Below are 26,835 nucleotides of genomic sequence, written 5' to 3' on the forward strand. Positions count from 1 at the left end.
ACACTACAGACCCCTCCTCATCTGAATATATTTTGTGCCAGGGACCCCCTACAAGATTTGTGGTTAAAATGTTTCCAAAATAAATAAAAATCCCAGATCTACAAGCAGCCGACCTACAAGATCCCTTGTAGGTCAGCTATTTTCAAATAGCCGTAGCTTAGTCGCTTCTTTTGGGCTTATTTTCCAAGACCTGGTTGCTTTTTTCTCTCACAAAATCTGGCAACGCTGATGGCTGCGTTGCAGAGAGGAATGCAGCGACCGACGTGGGGGATGGGTGTTCCAGTCCGCTTGAAAAGCACACATTATTATTATAGGGGGGGGAATGATTATTGCTGTGTACGTTAATTGGAATTTTTTATTTTTTTATTTTTTGGAAAATGGAAGGTTTCCCCATCGGATAGACAAAATAATAATGAACCTAATTACTAAAACAATAAATAATCGCACTCCCCATAGGACTATTTATACTAAATTTGCTACATTGTGTAGATATGCTAGATATGCATTTGGTTGTATTAATATGTAATTTAGCATACCTCTGTTAATGTAAGAATTGAGGCGTGTGCACGCATGTAAACAGTAGTTGCCTACCAATTAATAAGAATATACACAGCATAAGTATGCAGGCTTTGCACAGTAGGCTGTGTGTGTGTGTGTGTGTGTGTGTGTGTGTGTGTGTGTGTGTGTGTGTGTGTGTGTGTATATATATATATATATATATATATATATATATTCATTTCATATATATTACACACACACACACACACACACACACACACACACACACACACACACACAGTGTAATATATGAAATAAGCAGTCAATTATGACTCAGGTAAGGTCAGGTCGCTGACAGTGGTGGCTTACTGGCTATAAGTACCAGAGGGAAGTCTCAACAGCAGTCCCATGCTCAGCTTGCTGGCAGAAAATAATGTCACAGAGATCATCTGATCAGGGAGGACTGCTGTTTGGAGATGCCACCCAATGGAGATACCATGTGGAAGGCCGACCAGTGACCTTGGGGGTGACTTCTCTTGCCCATACTCTTGGGTACTTATTCACTACAGCCTTCAAGGTAAGGAACAGTTCTTGTCATCCTGTGCGCCTGTTTGTCTGCAGAGGACCAGAAGGAAGCACCTCATAATAATACAGTAAACTTAGCAATTGTCTACTGTACCACTTCATGATTTTATATGATCTGAATCTGATTTAAAAACAGCAACACTTGATGGACTATAGGTGTTTATTGTTTAATGGTAACATAGCCATTATCATATATAAGATAAACCTCTCCATCTTGGACTGCCAGGATTAAAACGTCTTTGAGGTTGGCCTGGCAGCGCCAAGTGAAGCCTCAAAGATCTAAGATATTGGACTTGTAGCAGCATAGTTTTATTTCTGAAAAGCAGAAGTTGCTTGAGATTTTGTTCTGAATGCAGAATGTTCTTAGTTTGAATGAATCACTTAGACAATTAAAGCAGCTCAATATAAACAATGTTGTCAGTAATTCCCTCTTCATATCCCACATTAAAAATGTTCACACGGGTGGTTTTCTTTCCCTTGGAGAAGGCAGCGTACTAGACCTTGGAATGAGGCAGGTAGATGTCAACTCGTTAATTCTCTTGCCCCCGATTTCTGTTGATGATTGAGAAAGCCAGAATGACACAATCTTAACTCTGCTGACTGCTACCATCTGGGTGCGATGGTCCTGCATGGCTGTCAGCTCAGTCCTGGTGATGTGCTGTGCCGTTTTAAACACCCAGTAGAGACTTGGCTTACAGTCATGAGTAGATCATCTTCCATAGCAAGCAGTGAGTCACACCACCTTGTGCCAAAGCTGAGGAACCTGTACTGTAGCTGTTCACTTTCAACTGGAGTGCAGTTCATCTAAATGGGGGCATGTGGTCCCTGCAGCTCCCTGCAGATGGCGCATTCCCCTAGTAGGGCAGGCCCCCTAGTAGTGCCCATAATCTGGATCAATAGGGGACTATTATGCTACTAAGAGTACAAATTCCAGCCTTCCAGCCCCCTGGTGGTCCTGGGCCTTGCTTAAGCTAGAACTAGCCCCTGGATGACATCATCAAGGACAGGATGCAAGCCTGGAACAGCCTAGATGTCCTGCTCTCTGAGTTCTTTCTCCAAGTGCTCTGAGCAAAGGCAAAGCAGTTTGACCTGGAGCGGATCTGCTAAGGGCCTCGACAAGAGCTTCAGACAGAGATGTGTGGCCAGGGAAGGAACGCTCCCCAATGACCAGGAGGACCCGGTGAGGACCTTGCAGACTGATACGTTACCACTGTGGAAGGCTCCCTAAACACAGCAGGTTCGGTGTGCAACTGGTGCTGCCTGAACTTCAGTACCATGCCCATTTCCAGCAATATGGCAGACAAGAGGGCCTAAATTCTGCAAAGCCCTCCTAGATACATTATTTTTCAATAAACAAATAACAAATGCACATTGCTTTATATGCCTTTTCATACCCAGAATTATTACACGAGATATTTATTTAGCATTTATAAAATGTTTATTCATGTGAACCTTTGACAAAAACGGCACCGCATAGTAAAAGTTTGAGTAAACTTGACTTATTACATCTAATAGTATTCTCATACCATTTCACTATATTTAGAAACCATTTTCACAGGAATCTATTTTCACAAGTGCAAGTCATACGGCCAAAGGCATCTAATTTCCTAATCCATTCTAACACAGCACATCCTGTCACATGACATCAACCCATGGTCCACTGACTACCCCGGAGTACAACACTTTCTTCATTGTCTACAGAAGAAATTAATTTGTTTGAATAAGGTGAACAACCACAAAAATATCTCCCAGAAATGGGACCTTTATGTTGACTAAATAATCACAATCTTGGGACAGGATTGTGTAATAGTGCACTCATAATAGATAGAAATGGAAATAAAAATCATTCAGATTTCAGATTAAAAGCCTCATCATTCGATTCACATTCACCTAAGACCCTAAAACAATAAATAAAAATCTAATAATTTTTGTATCAAAACAGCAATAAATAAATTATAATAATGTTCTTGGCTCACAATATTGTTTTTACCGAGACCTCCCCTTTAGGGTATTGCTTGTGGAAAGTGACACCAATGTCCATCCATTCTTGTGCTTGTCAGTAGTTGCCACAAAAAGCTGTTCCGCACGTCAGCTGAAGACAAAGATCACTTTATGCCAGCGAGTGAATGTTGTCCGTCACAGCTCATAATAGAACAAACTCATCCATGCTGTTGCTGGTGTTAGCTCGTCTTCGCTGCCCTGTCCTCACGATACGGGTGCTGGTTGTGGGCGTAGCATCTCCCCCCAACTCCCAGTCAGGAGGGCTGTGACCTTCTGCGAATGTGAACATGGGGTACTGCTCTGGAGATGTTGACAGAGCCTTGGAGGAAGCAAAGAAGATAAATAAGAAATACATTCATCCTCCAAGAGAATCCAGTTTTTACTTTCCAACATTTATTTTTTAAAGACATAAGCCCTACCTGTATATACTTTGCCATACGACAAATAGACAAATAGTTAAAATAGTCAATCTACAAGCTCGCAGCGTGTTGTGAGCTTGTAGATCTGCTATTTTCACAAATTTTGAAAAATGTATAAAACATATTAAGCAATTGGAAAAAAAAAACAGTTGCCCACCATTTGGACACCAGGTTAAATATGGTGAATTCATTTCAATAAAAACATTCATAAAAAAAAAGAAAGAAGCATGCAATTTAAAAACATGAATCTTATTCATATCAGTTGCATCCTGGCAAGTACAGAAATATTCAGTATAACCCAAATCAATATAGAATTATATGAAAAACCAAATGAATCACAAAAAAATATCTAGCCAAAGCTTCACACATATAATTTTACATACTGCAATGACAGCTGAGCACAGTGAGTCAAAGTCCTTCTGGCCCTTGGCATAGAAGCCAAACGTACAGCTGGGGTCCATGCGAGTGAATCCCATTTTCCGGGGATACTTGCAGTGAAATGACTGCAAGAGGTGATGAAGAGAAGTTAACGGCAAATGAGGTCTAATTAAGTGCAGAGGATAATAATTTCCATACCAGTGCAAACATGGCTGTTTCCCCCCCCCCCCCCACACACACACACACACACACACGTGTAACACTGGTTTCTTTCAAAATTGGCCTGAAAAAACATCAGGAGACCAAAAGGGAAGTAAATTACATTTTCCCTATCTCTTTAGTACATAGAGTATAGTGGTTGAATTTGTTGATGACAAGTTATTGTGTTAATTTTGTATGCTATGTTGATGAATTGAATACATAGGACCACAATGGAAACACGTCCCCAGGACTTTGTGTTATCCTTTTAGCTTTAATGTCTTACTGTACCAACGTGCTGTTTCTGATTAATAAAGTATTCAATCAGAGCGAGCGCGCACACACACATCTATAAAAGGTTCCTCAGCGGCTTTTATACCACAGTTGATATCAACTGTCAGGCAAATGATTACATATAACAGGCCAGAGAAAGCAGAACCATTTGAACAATGGCACTTTCTCCTACCTCCAACGGGAAGTCCTCCTGTGTGATGTCCACGGCAGGTTGACAGTAGTGTGGGTCCAAATACAACAGATGGTCATCTGATACAAGATACCAGAGGAAACCAGAGTGACAACTCTGACTGTACATAACTGAACATAATAATAATCACACCAACATTACCAATCATATATACGAGCACATGAGATTTTTGGGGGGTTTTGGTTCCTCAACATTGTAGCAGAAGTAACAAAACAAAAATGGAGGTGCTTGAATGTGTTGTGTCCTACTTCTAAATATGAGCAATATATGTATGTATGCACTGTGCAGTAGCTGTGTATAAATATCTATTTACACATCTATTTTTGTGTAAATAAATACACACACACATATATAAACAGTGTGCAGTCTTGATATGCATAGTATTATGTCATATTGAGGTAGGCGTGTGTGGGGGTGCTATGTGGGATTGTGTGTAGCTGCATCTACAGGCAGACAAACAGACAGACAAGACAAACGTACACACATACCTTGGAAACCAACAAAGAACAAGGAGTGCTTTGGTTTGCCCCCGATAATGCCGATGCAGCATTTTAATGCCAAGAGATTCTATGGAAAGGAATATGGAATGGTTAGATAGTGTTTGTGCTCTACAGTCCATTCACTATACCCTTATTCTCTATTATAGAGCATCATAGTTTCTCCCAAAAAGTGCATATAAAATACACTTTAAATCTTGTACTGTATAAGCTACACTAGAGTTTGACCGATGCTAGATGTTTAGGTCCGACGCCTTGACCACCGATGTTTGACTGATGTTTTGACAAAGTGAAAAGTCAGTTCTTATCAATTTGAAAAAGATAGATTTGATTAAGATTTCCATTCAAGAACATTTAACTTAAATAACTTCTAAAGGTACGTAGGGTAAGTGATATTTTCTGGTTAAAACATTTTTTTTTGTTAAAAGGTTAAAGCACATCTGACTGATCTGATAGTGTGTTTGTTCAGTAGATCTCCCCGTCTCTCCAGCTCAATAAACAGAAAATAAATGTTCAGGTGGGTGGCCAATCTTCAGCCAATCAGGAGAAAGTACACATTTATCAGCTTCAATTTCATAGTTTTTCAGTTCCAATTTTCGCTGCTCATTTCTGTTTATCCTGTGTCCTGTGTGAGTTCTCTCCTGATTGGATAAAATTGGTATCCAGACCTGAAAATGCATTTTCCGTTTAATCTGGAAACATTGGCTGTGGAAAATTGCGGATGCTGATGTTGTCAAAAAAGTTAAATAATGGCCCATATATTGGCCAAACCGAAATATCGGTCGGGCTCTACACATGAGATTGTGTTACCTTGACACATGCAATGTACTTGGGGTTGAGGTCTTGTCCTCCTAGACGTACAGGGACCAGGATGATGACTGACCTCCAGGGCTGACTGGTTCCTCTTGAGCCTGTGTGATGTTGCTCACACAACTCTCTCACGTCCTCTTTGTAAACTGCAAGGGGACAGTGGCAACCAGGACCATTTAAAAAAAAGGAGGTATGGTGTTTAGGTGGGGTTCAGGTACGAGTTAGCAGATATGATTAAGACAATATTTATGGATCAACCATCAATAATTAGAGGACTCAAATTATGGTTAAAATCAAAACAAAGATGCTTACATGAATAGATTTGAACTGATTTATCTGATCATATTGTCTATTATATAGCTTATATATAATTCTGATTATAGTGTTTTCAATCCCTGTATTTGTCCCTGTGTCAACATATCCATTTGTAAATACATTTTACTGTGTAGTGGCAGGGAAAAGATTTTGTTTGTTGTTTTGGGGGATGGTGATATATGGTACAGCAGACTACTAGTAAACAAGTAAAAGTGAGAAAGGCACTCACTGGTGCAGTCCTGTGCAACGTAAACTGCCAGAGTGGGAATGTCAGCAGACGCAGCCACAGCTTTACTGAAACAAAAAAAGTTATCCTGCATCACTAAAGGACCATATTGTACCTCAACAAAGTAGATAAATCCACCATTTTCCAAGCTTATCTACATTTATTTATTGTACGAAGTGCACACAAAAAGCAGCCATTTCTTCTATGTAATTACTCGTCTACTAGTGGGTGGAAATCACACTGGGTACTCTGAGAAAGGGTACAATTAATTATTGAATAAACGGGTGGGGCATGCATTCCAGCCGTTACTGCACTGGGTACTCGCAACGGTTACAAGTAGTATGACAACAGGTACAAAGGATATTGTATAACCAAACAATGAATTCCCGACTTGCAGCGTTCCCATGACGTTGTTCTCAACGTGCGTGGTTCCCGAGTCGGCTGGTGCAGTGCGGTCTAGTAACACTAAGTAAGGTTGAAGGTCAGCAGTGTTATTTGTTATTTAAAGATGGGGTGCCGTGATTTTCAGTGATTCCCCCCCCCCCCCCAAAACATGATCATCAGGTATTATGGTTATACTAGGAGGAAGATTTTTTTCAAAAAAGCTAGCTAGCTAGCTGTACTGTGATTGGCTGACTCTATCGGCTGACTCTATTCAGCACTGTGATTGGCTAGCGAGACACATGATGAAACTAATAACCTATAAATAGGACTAAAAAAAATACACTTTTTTTTAAAGTGAGCTTCCATCACTGTGATGACCACTGTGATGACCACACCGCCCACTTCACACTGGGTGTGATTTTTCTATTGGCACGTTTGACCCTCAAGGTTTCAGCCTCCAGGAAGAAACTCAAACTAGTCAGAGAAGACATAAAACACCATAAAAACACCACCAGGGGGCTTAATGAAGTTCTATCAACCTCATAGACACATGAAAGACAGAAAAAGTGCAAAACAATGGCACCACCTCTTTAAGATGACATCAGCAAGTCTCACCGGAGCATGTGTGCCACGATAGCAGGGCCATACCAGTCACCAGCCTTTTTCCCTGAGCTTTTACCCAGCTCCACCAACTGGTGCACTCCAAAGGGGGCTGTGGGGTTGTCCCCGAACCAGGACACCACCCGTCTGTGTATAGCCTCCTGTGTTTGAGCCTGTGTGTCCGGCAGGGAACCCAGGCTCAATGTTCGACCCCACCTCTGAGGTGCCAACCATCCACTTTCTACTGGCCGAGACCCTTGGAGATCAATGTCATCTCTGACCCCATGGTGACCCAAAGACCAGGTCCACCCTTGGAATGAGGAAATGGTAAAGAAATAAATGTTTAGATTAATGTAGACATCAGGCAGAGAATGATCAATTTCTATGGTCAGGGTTAGGATGACATACTGGAAATGGTTGCTTCTACTGATGTATTCCCGCCCCAGGAGGACAATTTGATTTGGTATTACTTTTTCCTGCTTGAACATTTAAACAGCAATTGTCTCTTACAGTTAAAACACAATTCATCCCATCCTTCGCTATGCCCCACCAATGCAGAGGGCCATTAACACATAATGCTCCACTAATCTCTTATTGTCTCATTCTAGTTTCTGGTTTTGGAGTTGCTAATTTTCACAAATACTTACTAATACATCGTTGGACATCAGAGTAATCTACGAGTATAATACCCCTGCGAATGTCACAGTATAAAAAAAGAATGTAGTTTGGGACTTTTACTAGATGTGCGATATTGTGGTCTGTGTATGTCTGTGCACACCTGAGGGCAGCAGGTGTAACAGCAGGCCCTGTGCCAGCAGCATCTGTCCAGTGCGCAGAACACACCCCCAGCCTCCGTCAGTGGTCAGGGCGGTGCCAGACAGAGGCGGGAACCTCCGTCTATACGTCAGCCATGGGAGAGATGAAAAGGATCGATGGAAACGCTCCCTCTCCTCTGACACAAACACAGAACAGAACGGAACCTCAATCAGAAACTACAGAACCCAGAAGACAAGGGGGTTGGAGCGCACATGGGTCTCAGGTGTGCTGTCACATACAGGTGCTCTTTGGGTGGTTCAGGCGTGCTGCAGTTAGTTACACATAAGGAAGGACTGGTCCCCGGAATTAACTATTCCTTCTCAATTGAAAATACATTTATTCCAGTGACTGGCTAAATTAAAATGAGCCAGGTCTCACCTTGATTACTGAGCAAGTACGAATGTCCAAGCATTGTCACAGGAGAACCTTTTTTGAAGCGGGATTTCTGTTTCAAAGGCCAGCCTGAGGAAGAAAAAGGTAGCAAAACTCAGAAAAAGAAACAGGGAACGTCTCTCGTGCTAAAACAACACGGCAGCCGTTTAGAATGTAGGTAAACACACCATATTTGACACTGTTCCATGCCGAGATCAGCTTGGATTTGAGTTTGCCCATTTCCTCTCGCCCCTGGTCATCCTTGCACTCTTCAAAGCATTGGGGCGATAATATGGAGTCAGCGGAAAGGTATAGCCAGTCATCTGAGATGTCCTCCTCTGTGGACTGGCCCTCACAGGGAGAGGGCGACGAGCAGCTGGGATTCATAACTGTGGTTGGCAGAACGACCCCGACTGTGAAGAAATGTTGCTTATGGCCATTAGCAACTTGTAACCTGTGCAGAGGCAAAAGAGAACAAGAGCAACTGTGGCTAGATGCTATCTGTACTTCCTCCCACATTCTGTATGTGTTTCTGAGACATATGCGGGTGTGGTATTAGAATTTAGGACATTATGCATGCCACACCTAAAACTGTGATCTTGCTAGGTTCCGTCTGTGCATGGCCCTGTTGAACAGTGTGTAGGGCCTAATAGACAGTAAATAATTTACCGTATCTTTGTGGAAGCAGTGAAGCCATGTGATTAGTACCGTACCGTGTGACTTGAGGAACTTTTGTATGCAATTATATATACAGTATGTGAGTGAATATATATACACTTTTTAAACAAAACATAAGTATACTGTACAATTAAACAATAATGACGAAATATATGAGGGGTATCATGTACGGTAACAAGGTCATTAAAGATAAAGGCAACACAATTTTTTAAAATTGTGTTGATGATAAAAATGTACAACTTCCGTATCGTAGACATACTTCTCTCTTTTTTAATCTCTTTCTCATCAGTTACCTCACATAGAGTGAGAAAAAGCAAGTAGTGTCAAAATATGAGGTAGACTTTGCAGTACAATTCTAGTGTATGGTTTGGATCACAGGGGTCTGGTCCCGTAGACTATCATACTGGGGACTTTAGTTTATTTATTTGATAGACTGACTGATCAGCTGAACGACAATCTTTCACTATTTTATTATTAATTTTTTAACAAATAATAATTAACCAGGACAAAAATAGTTTGTTAATTGCAATGCAGAGGGAAAATACACAGCCTACCACCTACCTTTAAAAAAGTTCTGGAGTAATGTACCATAGCCAAGCATCAGGCATGCAATGTGTTGCAGTCAAAGTAGAGGTGGCCATCGTAGCTCACCATCCTGGAACATTTGATTTAATCTTGAGGCCAATTAACATTACAGCCATTCCTTCCTTAACTGAACTGACAATTTGTCAGCTCAGTTTAGAATGGCTGCAATGTTGGTCTCAAGACTAAATGTTAAAGGATAGTGAGCGACAATTATCAATGTGTGACAGAAAGTAGATCAAGCTCAGTACATTAAAAATAGCTTGATAAGATGTGTTTGTTGTCTCTTGCACATGACTTCACTTACGTTTACAGTACTATTATGGACATCAGACGTCTTATCAGCAGCACTGGCAAACTCATTAAAGGCAAGCATTATGACTTGGCAGAAGCACCGCCAGAATCCTGTATACCTTTTTTGTATTTTGGGATGACGGAAAACTAGTGGTGTAATGTAACTAAGTACATTTACTTAAGAACAATTTTGTATTTTACTGATTTTTTTTTAACTTTACCTGAGTATTTCCAGTTTTCAGTACTTTTACTTCTACTCCACTACATCTCTGAGGCAAATATTGTAATTTTACTGCACTGCAATTATTTGAAAACTTTAGTTACTAGTTACTAAGTAGATTTGGATTATTACAAAACATACACATCCATTTGAAAATAACCAATCTACAAGCTCACAATGCGTCGCGATGGACCACATGGACCCCAATGGAAACAAGCCATAGTGCTTTCTTGGGTTTTAATCCTTTTAGCAGACCTTGTATAGAACTGTACTTCCTGTGCTTTATTTTGCAAACTGTAAATAAAGTATTCAATCAAACAAACAAACAAACAAACAAACACATTGTGAGCTTGTAGATCTGCTATTTTCAAAAATACTTTTCTACATTTGAAAACTTGTGAAATTGGACGTTTGCATTATCAGTACTTTCTACTTTTGGTAGGCCTACTTTAAGTACATTTTGATACCAATACTTTTGTACTTATGAAGCCATTTTGAATTCTGGACTTTTACTTGGAACAGAATACTTTTGTTCCAGTAAAGTAAAACATTTGAGTACGTTTTCCACCACTGCTAGTAGCGAAGCTAAAAGAAGTACTTAGTCCAAGTTTATTCTCTTACCTTCATTCAGACCGTTGTCATGTCGTCATCGTATTGCTCCACCAAGACAACAGCCTTGTGTTACTCTGTTATTTTTGACTGATTTACGGGTGCTCGTCCGTTTCTCATTAGAACCATGGAGAAGAACCATAGAGTTATAGAGAAGAACTCATCCGTTTCTCATTAGAACCATGGAGGAACAGAGCTGAACTCAGGCTTATTTCCTGTTAACTTCATAACAACGTGTATCTGCACCGCGATTGGTCAATAGAGGACCAATCATATTTGTCCACTGATATCTGGTCGTTTCCAGAGCCTTACATTAGAGTCGCGTCATGCATTGATCTGGTTCCAACATTGGAACTTCCTCAGATAGACCTCGATCAAAACAAGGAAATGCCACTTTGTTGCCTAGGGAGCATGGGGGTTTTAGTAGGCTATGTTTTTAGTAAACTGCTGGAAGGGAAACTGTTATTAAAAGCTGGAGAATAAAACATATATACCCACCTACTTACCTGCTACACAATCTGTCTGCTTGTCTTGTTGTACATGCATCTTACAGCGAGTATTATGGCTGTTCCTGTTCTATTAGAACATAAATGTTATTTTGGAAACTTATACATGATTATAGCGGAGAGTGATGGAGAAAATGCAATGCAGAGCTGATCCATGACTTCAAGGTACCAGATACCAGAGATCAGATATAAATTGCCTCTGTCTGAAATAAAACCTCTAATAAATGTAGATTATTATGCTGAAACCTTCATATCATACATGCACTCCTCACTTGTGGTAGTACAGTGAATCAAAACTTGATGTTTTGCTGGAAGACCCTAGTTAATACTTGCACTACTAAAATAACAGCACACTGATTGCTTGTATCTTAGATCTTACATTATTATATTAATTATGGTATATCCAATGGCCTTCTATTTCTTGCACTTCAATGTATGAAGGAAATAAGCTTAATTTACAAATGTCTACATTTTCTCCCATCCCACAGAATGTTGCAGCTTCACCTGGACTTCTGCCCTGATCCAGGACCCCAACAACCCGTGGAACACCAGGGTGGTTCTGAAGAGAGTTTGGACCGAGCGCCTTCAAGTAAGTACAGCCTTACTACCAGTGGTGGAAAGTAACTAAGTACATTTATTCAAGTAGGCTACTGTACTTGAGCACAATTTAGAGGAATCTTTTTTACTTTACTTGAGTGTCCATTTTTCAATATTTAATACTTCTACTCCACCATGTTTCACAGGCAAATAATATTTACTCTACTACAATTATTACATTTTATTTACTACTTTGTAGATTTAGATTATTAAAAAAGATATACATTAACCCTATTCTATACTTTGTACATTAAGAAATAGCTGACTTACAAGCTCACAGTGAGTTTGAGCTTGAAGTCTATAAGCAGAGTCTTGAAGAAAGCATCCATGAGTTTGTCTGTAGGAAGAAACATTACACAAAAAACGCTATTATTTAAAAACAAAATTCAATGGACTTCAATTTCCTGCAGTTACATTTATTGGTTACCAAGTTAGCAATGTATGCATTTCCTCACACAGGACGCTCAATACAACTGGAAGTGCACCGTGGTCGATGACCAGAATCCCAGGGCGATACTGAGGAGGGTGCTGGTGAAGGATGCCTCACCGGGAGAAGCACCCACTCAGCCACAGGTGAGTTGGTTTCAGTGTTTGACCGACGATTCAGATACGGAAACTGACTCCTCTGTTTCTCCTCCCCCACAGGTCACCACCAGGAAGAGGGTTACCGTTGCCAAGAAGAAGCAAGGAACTGGATCTGGTTGGTTCAAGTATGTAGATACATTTTGGTCACCTGTTCTCATGGTTTTGCTATTTTAATACATTTGTTTTTCTTGACCACAAATGTTTAAGAATGTTATTTAGATACTATAGCATGTTGTATAGACCAGTGGTTCCCAAACTGGGGGTCGGGACCCCGATTATCTTAATATGCAACATTGTTTTCTCACTCAACAGTAAACAAACCAACATGCAGTATAAGTGTATACAGGATATCTGCACGTTTCTATTTAATGACTTTTAAGACCTTTCTAATACGAAATTGGCCAAATTGTCAAATATTATGTAAGAAAGAGGCAAACATTGTGAAAATAGCCAATCTACACGCTCACAACGCCTCGCACTGCGAGGCGTTGTGAGCTTATAGTTTGGCTATTTCACAATGTTTATCTGTGGAACCTAGTCAAACTAAATGTATACTGCCTACAATTCCAAGTGCTTGTCAGGGTGGGGTGGGCTGTTCAAATATGATTATTTTGGGGGGTCATGGCCTGAAAGGTTTGGGAAACCTTGGTATACACAGATACTAGGTTCATTGTTTACCTGGAATCCTTTGAGGCACTACATTGTTCTCTCTGCACTCTATTTATGTGACCTTGTTGTTTATTGACTGGAGTTCATTCTTACTCTGCTTATTCCCATCTCACACTTTTTGCAGGAGTATGCAAAGCTTCCTCCGGCAGAAATGCATCTCTCAAAGCACGGGCAACAACACGAGGCCAGAAGGAATTTGCCAAGGAAAATCCTGCAAAAGAGACTGCCGCCAAGGAGTAGCCTGCAGAGGCAAAAGGCCACTAGCCAAACACCACCTTCTGGTAAGTACACCTTTACTACAGATCTCGACAATAGAGAAATTAAGTGAAATTAATGAATTGATAAATACATCAGTTACATGGTTTAGTCTAGTTAGACCAGTCATCCATCTTTGAAGAAAATTAAAGGGATAGTTCACCCCCAAAATGACTTTTTCTATGAATTACACACCCCATGGAGACTTGAATTCATGGAGATTTATTTGTTTTTGTCGCATTCCTAAGCCAATAATTTGATGACCGGTGGCGGTTCCGGTAGGAGACTTACACTTGGCTCGACAAGGGGATGTCTTGTGTGTAAAGTCTGTCTGTTTTCACAGAGAACAGACTCCCTACGTTGGACAAACAAAAATGCCTAAAGATGTTGGATCTAAGCTTTGAGTGGACACAAAACTGCAATACACAATGTAAATGTTGAATATACCATGGCATTATCTTCGATTCTTGAAGCAAAACCACTATCCACCCTTCTTTGTTTTGTTGGTGTAGAACAAGTTACTGCCCCTAGATGGGGTAATCTCCCCAAGCTGTTATAATATGGTTTAAAAGGCAGAACTGGTCCCTGGTGGCTCAACCAGTTAGTACAAAGACCATATGCTCTATCTTAAAGGAGAATTCCGGACAAATTAAGTGTTATCTTTGATGTCTCGTTACTCACCTACCGATGTGAAAAGTAGCGTTCTTTTTTTTCATATATTCCCCTGTCGTCATTTTTTAAACACCCTCCGTTGTTATAATGGGAGCCGCTGGGTTAGTGAAGTTCGTCTATTATAACCGATGCAATGTTATTTTTTTCTCTACTACGATTCATTGTAGAGTCTCATGATAGTCAAACATGCGCTGAAAATTCCTGCGAGCCTGCCGTTAATGGCGAACGATTTAACACTGGTTGCTTGTTTCTTCCAGAACCTGGCAACTCGTGTTGCCAGAATCTGGAAACAAGCAACCAGTGTTAAATCGTTGGTATCAAGAAGACTCACTCCAAAACCAACTCACCCCATTGCTAGGAAAACTCACTCCGGAAAACTCACCCCACAGGGTAGGAAAACTCACCCCCAAGATTTTCGGGGGTAGGAAAACTCACCCCAGGACCTGAGAAAACTCACTCCGGAAAACTCACCCCAATGGTTTTTAACTTTGAGCTTTCCATTTTCACAGAATGCTTGGGGTAAAACTTTTTCAGTCATCCGCGGACTTCTTTTTTTCGCCGATAAAGTATAGTTTTGGACCATGACGGAGGCGCGCCGACTCAGCAGACCTTGAGGCTGAGGAGTTGCGCCGGAGCGCCTCCAGGCGCGAGTGCCTGCAACGACCAGCCGATGGTCTGCTAGTCGAATCAGCGCCGTCCGAGTTATGTACGATAGGGACAGAATAGTAAATATTTTTGGTGGGGACTGCGTTTGCCCCACTGACTGCGTTTGCCCCAATCACTGCGTTTGCCCCACTGACTGCGTTTGCCCCAACTGCCACTCAAAGTGACTACTGGCCAATCACAGTGCGTCTCCCCCGGGGTGAGTTTTCCTACCCCCGGGGTGAGTGTTCCGGAGTGAGTTTTCTCAGGTCCTGGGGTGAGTTTACCCACCCCCCGGGGTGAGTGTTCCTAGCTCCGGGGTGAGTTTTCCTTTTTGAGTTGGGGTGAGTTGGTTTTGGAGTGAGTCTTCTTGTATTCTAAATCGTTCGCCATTGACGGCAGCCTCGCAGATAGTTTCAACGCATGTTTGACTATCATGAGACTCTACTATGAATACTAGTAGTGAAAAAAACAACTTTGCGTCGGTTATAATAGACGAACTTCACTAACCCAGCGGCTCCCATTATAACAACGGAGGGTGTTTAAAAAATGACGACAGGGGAATATATGAAAAAAAAGAACGCTACTTTTCACATCGGTAGGTGAGTAACGAGACATCAAAGATAACACTTAATTTGTCCGGAATTCTCCTTATCTTAAGAATTAAGCATAACAATATAAAATAATCTCTATTAGCTTGTGAAAGGGATACTACATGTTTTACAGAAATCTACCTAACACAATATAAGGATAAAACATAGCAATTGGATATTGTGTACTTGATTATGTTTGAAAATATAGGTTATTGTAGGCTTAAATGTTTAAGCAGAGTTAGACGTTAATTCTTCTTTTCAGATCAAAGTGATTGGACAGACACAGCTTAATGCCAGTAACCCAGAGTAAAAACTACCATTGGCTGCACAGAAGCGGAAAAAGAAGTTCCTTCAAGCTATGGCTGAACTCTACTTTTAAAACACACATGACCAACTGTCTGTTGGGAGAAATAAACTGTACATTTTATTTCATTCTGTAAAAAAATAAAGATTCATTTTCAGATTCAAATATAACTGTGTCTTTATTATATACAAATATATACAGCATGCATGAAGTCAGTTTCCCTCTATGGGCAAAAGTAACAAATTAATGAGGAACTATATACAATCAAGCTCTTTCTCCATCTCTTGGCTGAGGGCAGTCCATAGTCTTTCACTCTGTTCTCTGTATTCAGAGTTTTTTTTTGCCTCTTCAAAGGTCCATGAAAAGCAGCTGTAGCATACTTGGTCTGTTGTCTGATGTCAGGAACATGCTCTCCATCTCCATCTGACACCCCTCCTCATCCTAAAATGCATACAAAAGATTCTTTAACCACTTGAGCCTTATATATATTTTGTTGTAGGCCGAATAGCAAAAATAGCAGCCCTACAAGCTCACGAAGCGTCGCAAGCTTGTACAGTGGATCTGCTATTTTCACTACTTGACCATTTTTGACAATTTACATCTATGACAATACTGTATGCCCAAAATAGGGACGGCAGGTTTAAACTGGTTGAGAATGGAACACCCAAAAATGCTTAAAAAAACAATGTTGATGCAATGCATCTGTATAAGCCCTGTCGTCTGCTGCTTATAATGTTGGCGATGTAAGTATTTATTGCACTGTTATTATAGTTTTGCATCAGTATTGCTGGAAATAACATACATTTGTAGACACTTATGATAGCCATATTAGCCGATTTAATCAAATATACAAAATCACAACAGTATAAAACAAGGCTTACTAACCAGCATGGTCATGTTGACTGCATGTGTCTGGATGTTATGACTGTCTTCGCCAACACCTGCCACCGTCTCCACGAAGGGATCCATCCAGTCAGCACAGGGCTCAATGACATCAAATGACACACCTGAGGACAGTAAAAAGTATGTTGAGTTCAGGGTTGTAGTCAAGTAAATGATACAGTCAAAACTAGCATTGTTGAACGTTGACTTCTATAAACAGACGTGCAGTGAATGTGTATTGTGATCAGTGGTGGAAAGTAACTAAGTACTGTACTTAAGTACAATATTGAGGTATTTGTACTTTACTTGAGAATTTTCCAATACTTACTACATACTTGAAATCATACTTCTACTTCACTACATCTCGGATCCAAATATTGTACTTCTACTCCACTACAATTATTTGAAAACTTTAGTTACTAGTTATTTTGTAGATTTTGATTATTATTACAAAACATACATTAACCATTTCAGCCCTATATACATTTCAGCCATTTGAAAATAGCAGATCTACAAGCTCACAATGCATCGCATCGCGACGCATTGTGAGCTTGTAGATCTGCTATTTTCAAAAGATTTTTATACATTTAAAAACTTGAAACGGGACATTCTGCACAATGAGTACTTTAACTTTTGGTATTTTAAGTACATTTTGATGCCAATACCTTTGTACTTTTACTCAAGTACATTTTGCATTCCGGACTTTCACTTTTACTACAGAGTATTTCTATTTTGCAGTATTGATACTTTTACTTAAGTAAAATACTTTTTCCACCACTGGTGTATTGTGATTCAGTTTCGCGCTTACTCTGAGTCTCTGTGAGCGCATGGACGTCCACTGTCTGGTCCTCCCCGGTAGAGACGGTGCTCAGCCGCTCCCTGCTCTCAGGAGGACTGAGCTCCCCGCCACAGGCTGACTTTAGGAATGCGTCCCAGATGAACGCACCCACGTCAAAGTCCCCCGGGAGCGTCTCCTCCTGCTCTTCCTTCCTCTCCACAGAGAGCAGCAGGGGGCTGGAGGAGCACCGCAGGACTTTGGCTGCTGGGCTTTGGCTTCCGGTTTCTGGGGACCGTTTCCTTTTTTGCCTGCGGACCGCCTTGGCCTGCAGACAGGACCCCCCCAGCGTGGTTCCCTCAGGGTGATGAGGGTCCCTGTTCTGGTGGTCCACGCTGCTGGTGCCTTCTGCTGCATCTAGTCGCTGCTGTGACTCCAGGTTGGCGTAGGGGCCGGCCTGGCTGCCTGTAGGTAGACCTGTCACAATTAGTACATAATCGTCTAATCGCAATTATTTTTGCATAATCGTCATAATCGTTTCCATGCTGAAATATGTCCACACATTTCCGAATATAAAAAAAAAGCAAAAATAGCAGATCTACAAGCTTACAACGTGTCACTTTGTGACGCGTAGTAAGCTTGTAGATCAGCTATTTCTGTTTTTTCGTACACGTATAAAATGATTATGTATGTCAATAAGTTCTTTGTATATTTAAGTTATTTGTCATATCTGCCCTGTGGATTTTTTTTATTACGAAGCCTAAATGGCAAACAGAAATAAAATGATGTATTCATATGTTCCAATGTTCAATGCCAAACACAATTCAATCGTTAATCGCAATTATTTGAGTGACAATTAATCGTCAACTCGTCAAGAATTTGTAATCGTGACTGCCCTACCTGTAGGCGTGCAGGGGCCGGTCTGGCTGCCTGTCCAGGGGCCGGTCTGGCTGCCTGTCCAGGGGCCGGTCTGGCTGCCTGTAGGGTTGTAGAGGCCGGTCTGGCTGCCTGTCCAGGGGCCGATCTGGCTGCCTGTCCAGGGTCCGGGGGCTGTTGGAGGGGAGCCGGCCTGCAGTGGGGTGTGCAGGGCTGAGTGGATCTGGACAGAGGGCTTCATGCTGTTGCTCAAGGTGCCGGTCAGAAGGCTCTCGGCGTACTGAGGGTCGACCCTCCAGTACCCTCCTTTCCTCGACGGCTCACCTTTCTGACGCAGCACCTTGATGAAGCCCTTCTGCGTGGACAGGTTATGCCGGACCGTGTTCTGCGAAGAGGGGAGAAGCATTTTTCATGTGATGACACTTCAAACTGAGGCTATGTCAAGAGGCCACTTTTAATAACCACTTATGCCCTATTTTTTACTTTATTGTACTCGAAAATAGAAGATTTACAAGCTCAGAAAAGGTCACAATGTGATGCGTTGTAAGCTTGTAGTGCTTTTGCTGAAGTGACAGTCTTCCCTCACCAAATTTAACTCACAGAATTGACGTTGAGTCAACAAATCTCATCATGTCCATATACACTTTCGATGTGACAATTGTGCGTCACAAAGAACTGCACCAGGCATCATGCAAGTAAGATCTATTATTTACATTTATATTTCTTTAAACCAATTTGTTTTACAAATATTTTTCACAGAAAGTTCACCCAAGAATAGGCATGCTAGGGTTCATGTGGTTCCTTACCTTCCATGTTTGGTCAGCATGGTGGAAGTAGGCGAAGTTGCCGCTGATCCACTCGTACAGGTAGGACACGGGCACCTTGTCCTCCTCACTGTCCTGCATGGCCATGCAGATCAGTGTGGCACACGAGTACGGTGGCTTCACGCTGTTGGTCCTGTAATCAACCGTACCCTGTGCCACCATGCCAGGGAGAATCTGCAACAAGATTATTATACTTAATTAAAACTAACAACATAACAAAAACTTGAATTGCAAAAACTAAACAAAACGACAATTTATTTTTTATATATTTTTGGTTAAAACACGAAGTTTTTCGTGAAAGTGAAGAAGCTCTACATTCTGATAGTAATCATTGCTGTATAGTGTTTGTTCAGTAACAGGGGTATAGCAATGATTATTTAACACTTATTTTAACAAAAATAAATCACTTACTGCACCTTTAACATAACTAACTGAAACTGTATAGTGTTAACAACAACAATAAGTTTTGTTAACTATACATGTTTGAATCTCGCCCCTGACAAATAAAAATAACACTAAAACTACAAAACTAAACTAAAACTAGCCCTTAAAAAAAAAAAGTTAAAAAACTAAACTAAACCAGCAAACCCACATCAATTGAAAACATGAAGTCATGAAACAAGAACACAAAATACAAATCTAAACTATACTAACCTTGTTCTGTATGCGGCTGCAGGTTGTCACTATGGGCTTGCCGGGGATCGGTGGCGTGTCCATGGATGCCAGGTCCCCAGCCAAAGGGGACAAAGGCCCCTCTGGAGAAGCCAGCAGCTGGTTGCAGATGAAGATGGGAGGTGGCTGGTGGTGGAGGATGGCCGGCGGAGTGCCTAGCTGGGACCCTTGTCCTCCGCTGGCACCAGGGATTGAGCAGGCGACCTGTAGCCACTCTAGGCTGGTCAGGCTGTTGATGTTGATGTTTTTATTAACAAAAATGCATATACAGTATATATTATATTTGTACGTATCTGTCAAAAGCAGTGGTTCACAAAGGTTTTGATTTCAAGGAGCCCCAATTTGCTGTGCGTGACTAGGCCACGAACAAATACAAGAACGCTCGCCCCAAAACACGCTCGATCCTGGGTCAAATCTGACGACCTCGGAGCGGTCGCCACAAGTTAGTCCTAAACGTAACCTCAGTAAAACTATGCCTAAACATAACCTTATTCCTAAACGTAACCTCAGTAAAACTATGCCTAAACCTAACTTTATTCCTAAACGTAACCTCAGTAAAACTATGCCTAAACCTAACTTTATTCCTAAATGTAACCTCAGTAAAACTATGCCAAAACCTAACCTTATTCCTAAACGTAACCTCAGTAAAACTATATGCCTAAACCTAACCTTATTCCTAAACGTAACCTCAGTAAAAATTATGCCTAAACCTAACCTTATTCCTAAACTTAACCTCAGTAAAACTATATGCATAACCTTAAACTTAGGCTATTCCTAACCTTATCCTCATTAAAACAAAAACAAGAATACAACAACCGCAAAAAAAATGGGGGCGAGTGTGTTTTGGGGGCGAGTCTTCCGGTTACCCCACGAACCCCCATGTCTGAGAGTATCATATAGGTCAATTTGGTTCCTATTAAACTATCAACAATTTAGCTGGGGACCTTCTGGAACCCCCCCAAGGGCCACTGGGGCTCCTCATACCCCACTTTGAGAACCACTGGTCAAAAGGATAAAACAGAAAAACGCTAGAGCTTTATATTTACCTGTCATCCATGTCCATGTCCATCCATGTATCCAGGACCATGGTACCCTCAGGACACAGGTTACCCCAACTGATCGACTGCATGGCTCTAGATTCTAGAAAGAAAGAAAGAAAGATGGATGGATGGATGGAGACAGACAGACAGACAGACAGACAGACAGACAGACAGACAGACAGACAGACAGACAGACAGACAGACAGACAGACAGACAGACAGACAGACAGACATGTGCGAGCGTGCGTGCGTGTGGCTGGCTGACCGTTGGCGCACAATCCCTCTTTATACCCCGTAGGCCTACGACGGTGTTGCATGCCAAAAAAGAATATATCTGCTAAAGGTTGTTAGCTTGTAGTCAAGAATCTTGACTATACAAGCTAAGAACAGATCTTGACTCAAGATCTGTTCTTTTTTTCTTTTTTTGCACGCAACATGGTGATTACTTTGAGCGATGTCAAAGGACAACCGGCATCCCATCATTTATTCAAATGAAATCAACTCGTTACATAGCTTGTTGCAGGCCTAACTTTATCTCACCCTAATATCAGACATAATGTCGATCAAAAATCGCACTCGCCTCAAAATCGATCCCCATAATTCCGTTAAGAACGTTATGAAAATCAACAAAACTCACCTATTATAACAGTTGGCTGATCTCTTGGCTGCAGACTGCAGGATGGTGACTCAATGACAAGCTGTGGCATCGATTCCACCATAAAAAAAACAAACAATGCACAAAGATTATCCACAATGTGTTCGTTGTCGATACTAGTATAGCTTCTAAAGAAATACGTTATAACTCATTTCATGTTAAAATCAAATGATTAAAATGACATTTTCCCCCTTTTAAATTTCAATAAAGCTTACCGTAGTCAGTCAAGGAAGTTAGTTAGTTAGTTAGTTAGTTGAAGAAAGCCGTTGAATTCAAACAAAAATTAATTTCTGGAGCGTTTGTTCGATAAGTGACGCTCTCTGCTGTGTCTCAAGGTGTGTGACTGATCTTGCACTTTCGAAGAGCATCTTCCAACGATGTGCCGGTGAGGAGAGCTTTGTGATTGGACAAAGGTTGTTGATTTTCAAGATAGCCAATACCACGCCTCGCACCTGTCCACGCCCCCAATCCCTTCATACCACCTATCCATTGGCTGAGCGTCATGTGCTTCTGGTCTTCTTAAAGTGACAGCGCCCTCCCAGACGATGGGAGCCTACCATTGGGAGGCGATTTCACCAAGCGTTTCACCAAGTTCTCGCGTACAGACAACTTAACTATTCCACGAAAGCATTTGAAAATGGTGGGACTCATAACTCTATGATAGAGTTATAACATATTGGGAGGCAGTGGTGTAATGTAACTAAGTACATTTACTCAAGTACTGTACTTAATTACACTTTTGGGGATTTTTTTGTCTGGAGTATTTCCAATTGTCAGTACTTTTACTCAGTGGTGGAAAAAGTACTCAAATGTTTTACTTAAGTAAAAGTATCAATACTGCAATGTAGAAGTACTCTGTTACAAGTAAAAGTCCGGAATTAAAAATTGACTTGAGTAAAAGTACCAAAGTATTGGCATGAAAATGTACTTAAAGTACCAAAAGTAAAAGTACTAAAATGTTTGAAAATAGCAGATCTACAAGCTCACAACGTGTCGCATCGCGACGCGTTGTGAGCTTGTAGATCGGCTATTTTCAAATAGCCTATGTATAAAATAGGGCTAAAGCGGTTAATGTATGTTTCATAATTTCATAATTTATATCTGAAAAGTAACTAGTAACTAAAGTCTTCAAATAATTGTAGTGGAGTAAAAGTACAATATTTGCCTCCGAGATGTAGTGGAGTAGAAGTAAAAGTACTGAAAATTGGAAATACTCAAGTAAAGTACAAATACCTCAAATTTTTACTTAAGTACAGTACTTAAGTAAATGTACTTAGTTACTTTCCACCACTGCTACATATCAGAGGAAAATATTGTACTTTTTACTCCACTACAATTATTTGAAAACTTGTTTACTTGTGTGTAGATTTTGATTATTATTACAAAACATACACTAACCACTTCAGCGCACTACATTTTGGTCATTTGAAAATAGCAGATCTACAAGCTCACAAGCTTGTAGATCAGCTATTTTCAAAAGATTTTTATACATTTTATACATTTGAAAACATTCTGCATAATGAGTACTTTCTACTTTTGGTACTTTTACTCAAGTACATTTGTTATTCCGGACTTTTACTTGCAACAGAGTATTTCTACATCGCAGTATTGATACTTTTATTTAGGTATGAAATGCGAGTACTTTTTCCATCACTGCACACAGGTGATGGAAATACGTGATATGTTGTTTTAGTTCAATGATTAATATTTTCTCCTCTAAACGTATATGTGTCACATAATGACCAGAAAGAGTCTTTTCTTTTCTTATTCGATATCAAAACAAAAATAAAAAATAAATAAACACACGTACGTAACCGATTTGTTACGTTACGCGATGATGTCATCATCACGACTACGCTAGCGTTTGAAGTTGTTTACAGACAGCTGACCAATCAGCGACGAGCGAGAGGCGACAGCTGACCAATCAGCGACGAGCGAGAGGCGGGCTCATGTGGGATGCTTCAGGTATAAAATCGTTAAGCAAGACGAGCAGCGTCAGATGTGTCTGAGATTTTCATAGATTCAGTCGCATTTACCCAGAGCTTAACAGCCACTTTACCTGCTTTAACAACCACTAACGGACGGAACCACCAACCAGAGGAACTTCTACAGATTGTTTTATCGACTTTTTTCTTGCAGCAGTGCTAATTTGTTGCTTTTTCAACCAGCTTTTTCCTCTACAACTGGTGAGTTTGATTTATTTTCATAATGCTCAGGCCGGGGGTTTAGGGGGAAACTGTCATTTTAATGCTATTTTATTGATTATGTTTGATTGTAGCATGATCTGTCAAAAGTTTAGAGGCTACAATTGTTAGTGGATGACTTTTCGGTTACTGCCCGTAACCGAAATAGTTAACATGACAGCAACGGCTGTTGAAATGGCAGTTAACTAACGCGACGCCAGATGCATTGCGATGCATTGTGAGCTTGTAGATCTGCTATTTCAACGGTTGATGCTGTCATGTTCACTAACTCTACGCCAGATGCATCGTGATGCGTTGAGCTTGTAGATCTTCTTACTGTTTACCGTTAACGATCGTGCTGTCGTTGAAATGGCAGATCTACAAGCTCACAACGCGTCGCGCGACACGTCAACGGCCGTTGCTGTCATTACACGACGCCAGATGCATCATGCATTGTGAGCTTGTAGATCTGCTATTTCAACGGTTGATGCTGTCACGTTAATTAACGCGACGCCAGATGCATCGTGGTGCGTTGTGAGCTTGTAGATCTGCTTACTGTTTACCGTTAACGGTCGTGCTGTCGTCGTTGCACGATCGTTTTCGAAATAACTGCTAGCTTGTTTATAGCTGTGTAACGTCTGTCTCTTATGTATGTTGTGTTGTTGATTTTCAAAAAACGTTTCAAAACGCTCTTGGGATTAAGGTGGAAATGTCATTTTAATTGGTTGTACTGGGTTGAAATGAGTTGCATACATTAAAAACGTCTCATTGTAGCTTGTTTACATTTGATTCAAACAAGGGATTGGCGCTGTCGTTCAAAAGACGTTGAGCTAACAACCTGAATGGATTTGTGGGGTCGTTGTAGCTCTGGTCTATACAGTGTTAGAAGGTTAAGGAGAACTCCTTCTAATGCTATGGACCAGAGCTAGGGCCGTTGTTAGCTTGTAGATCTGTTCTACTTTGACAAACGATACTGTCATACTGTGTAGTCAATGTAAGAAGCCTGCATGGGATTGATTGATTGAATACTTAATTAACGGTTTGCAAAAAAAAGGTACAGATTCATACAAAAGGATGCTAAAAGGATAAACTCAAGAAAGCCAATGGCTTGTTTCCATTGGGGTCCTGTGTACAGTGGTGTAAAGTACTCTTACTCAAGTACTGTACTTAAGTACAGTTTTGAGGTATTTTTTTTACTTTACTGGAGTATTTCCAATATTCTGTACTTTTATTTCTACTCCACTACACCTCAGAGGCAAATATTGTAGTTTTTTAACCCACTACAGTTATTTGAAAACTGTAGTTACTTTTTAGATGTGTTATTACAAAACGTACAGTAAACCACTTCAGCCCTATTGAAAATAGCCGATCTACAAGCTCACAATGCGTTTAAAAAAAAAACATTCTTCATAACGAGTACTTTTTACTTTTGGTACTTTAAGTACAATTTGATGCTAATACTTTTGTACTTTTACTCTAGTACATTTTGAATTCCGGACTTTTACTTGTGATAGATTATTTCTAGATTGCAGTATTGATACTTTTACTTAAGTAATTCACAGGAGGAGAGCAGTTATAGGCTCCCTCCACACAATGATATTTAATTTAATGGTGGTAGAAGCAAGCCTACTCGGATTATTTTATTTACTCAAGTAAAAGTAGTAATCTCACAATGTAGAAGTATTCTGTTGCAAGTAAAATTACTTGAAGTAGCATACCAAAGTAACAGTACTCATTATGAATGGCATTTCACAATTGTTGGGGATTTGGCCCCAATATGTCAAAAATAGCAGATCTACAAGCTCACAATGTGTGGCATTGCAAGCTTGTAGATTTGTATTTTTGAATAGATGCAGTAACAAATAGGGATTAATTGGTATGTATGTTTTGTAATGATCTAAATCTACAATGTAACTTGTAACTAATGTTTGTAATGAGATGTATACAATATTGAAAAATGGGAATACTCTATGTACAGTATTTCCATTTTTACTTCCATATTACTAAGACCACACCGACTGATTAATCCATGATTCTGGGCATTATTTCTGTACTGTCCATCTCACATGAGGTGAGACAGTTGAGAATTCTCAGCCTCCTGGTCTAACTTCAAACTTGAAGTCCTTTAAGTAGAGGCTGTTTTCAAAGTTGTGTGATAGAAACGTAATATGTAATAACTACTGACTAAAGGTGATTTTTTTTTGGGAGTGGTTCCCAGATATACAATATATATAATATGGCAATTTATTGCTAACAAGCACCGTGGAAGGCTTTTGGACCAGAAGATGGCAGACTTGCCAGAGGAGAGAGTGTTGCCTGATAAAGATCCTGATAAAGTTCATTTTTATAGATATGGAGTTGACTATTTTGGCCCCATTGAAGCTTAAAGTCATAAAAGAGATGGAGTGCTTTGTACCTGTCTGACCAGTCAGATGCACTTGGATGCGAAAAAAATAAAAAGGAAAACAGGAGGGCCCCATTTTCTTAACCACTTATACTTCTTTGTGTGACAAATAGAAAAAATATCAGATCTCATTGTGAACTTGTTATTTTTCAATACAAATTTGGGCCAAATAGGGATGTGGTAAATGTTTTAGTTAAATTGTATTACCAAACATAATGACATATCACACAGTCTGCATGCATTTCCCCAAAGGAAATGCATGTATTTAATTCAGTCTGACCAGAAGCAGGGATAAAACATCCCCACCGGTAATCAAAATGACAGCGGTCACTGTCAACATTTCACACTAAACATTAACTTGGTTCTGCATATAGTTGATAAGAACTACATTGAAATCAATTATCAGCATGTCAGTGATTTTGTAGTGTTATTACAACTGCCTCTTACCGCCTTTAACTCCCAGTGTACAACAGAGGGAGCCAGAGGTTCAGTGGTGCCAGATGTTCAGTGGTGCTGAATGTTGGAGACCTGGAGGACATTATTAAGGTAAGAGACTCCAGAGAATCAAGATCCTAAACATGTAAAAGGGGTTGGAGAAGATGGAAACAGAGGGGGAAAAGGACATGATGAAGAATAATGAGATTAAGATAGAGAACAAGGTCTTCCTGAAAATGGAAAAGGGATTGGAGGAAGTAGTGGAAGCAGGAGTGTAACTAACCATTTAAGCACTGCCTT

General features: G+C 40.5%; 2 protein-coding genes across 4 annotated transcripts; one reads left to right on the forward strand and one right to left on the reverse strand.

Annotated features, from left to right (window-relative positions):
- Window positions 1-2,511: 2,511 nt before the first annotated feature.
- Window positions 2,512-11,085, reverse strand: LOC308098304 (cysteine protease atg4da-like). 3 transcript variants are annotated; one of them, XM_080446612.1, is made up of 11 exons: window positions 10,979-11,085; window positions 8,772-9,037; window positions 8,590-8,673; window positions 8,174-8,347; window positions 7,411-7,705; window positions 6,415-6,479; window positions 5,871-6,016; window positions 5,052-5,130; window positions 4,546-4,622; window positions 3,887-4,006; window positions 2,512-3,403 (listed from the first exon to the last, which is right to left on the reverse strand). In XM_080446612.1, exons 2-11 carry the CDS (start codon window positions 8,968-8,970, stop codon window positions 3,227-3,229), a joined length of 1,416 nt encoding a protein of 471 aa, XP_080302738.1. In that variant the 5' UTR covers window positions 8,971-9,037; window positions 10,979-11,085; the 3' UTR covers window positions 2,512-3,226. The 3 variants fall into 3 exon arrangements, with proteins under 3 accessions (XP_080302738.1, XP_080302740.1, XP_080302739.1); XM_080446614.1 differs by having other exon boundaries at window positions 8,772-8,996; window positions 10,979-11,079; XM_080446613.1 differs by lacking the exon at window positions 10,979-11,085 and adding an exon at window positions 9,823-9,874.
- Window positions 11,086-11,578: 493 nt separating this feature from the next.
- Window positions 11,579-15,901, forward strand: LOC308099550 (uncharacterized protein; the record flags this gene model as incomplete). The annotated part of the gene is made up of 5 exons (XM_080448288.1): window positions 11,579-11,594; window positions 11,961-12,061; window positions 12,529-12,779; window positions 13,448-13,604; window positions 15,748-15,901. 5 exons carry the CDS (start codon window positions 11,579-11,581, stop codon window positions 15,793-15,795), a joined length of 573 nt encoding a protein of 190 aa, XP_080304414.1. The 3' UTR covers window positions 15,796-15,901.
- Between the last annotated feature and the right edge of the window lie 10,934 nt (window positions 15,902-26,835).

This window comes from Gymnoscopelus braueri (assembly GCF_963280865.1).
Source record: "Gymnoscopelus braueri genome assembly, chromosome: 13".
NCBI lineage: Eukaryota > Metazoa > Chordata > Actinopteri > Myctophiformes > Myctophidae > Gymnoscopelus > Gymnoscopelus braueri.

Bases quoted from the DNA above. Each gene is read 5' to 3' on its own strand.
- LOC308098304 (XM_080446612.1), bottom strand. From the start codon at position 8,970: ATGAATCCCAGCTGCTCGTCGCCCTCTCCCTGTGAGGGCCAGTCCACA. The intron at 8,674-8,771 runs GTGTGTTTACCT...TTTCTTCCTCAG, and splicing joins ATGGAACAGTGTCAAATATG to GCTGGCCTTTGAAACAGAAA. The intron at 5,131-5,870 runs GTAACACAATCT...TCCTTTCCATAG, and splicing joins AGTACATTGCATGTGTCAAG to AATCTCTTGGCATTAAAATG.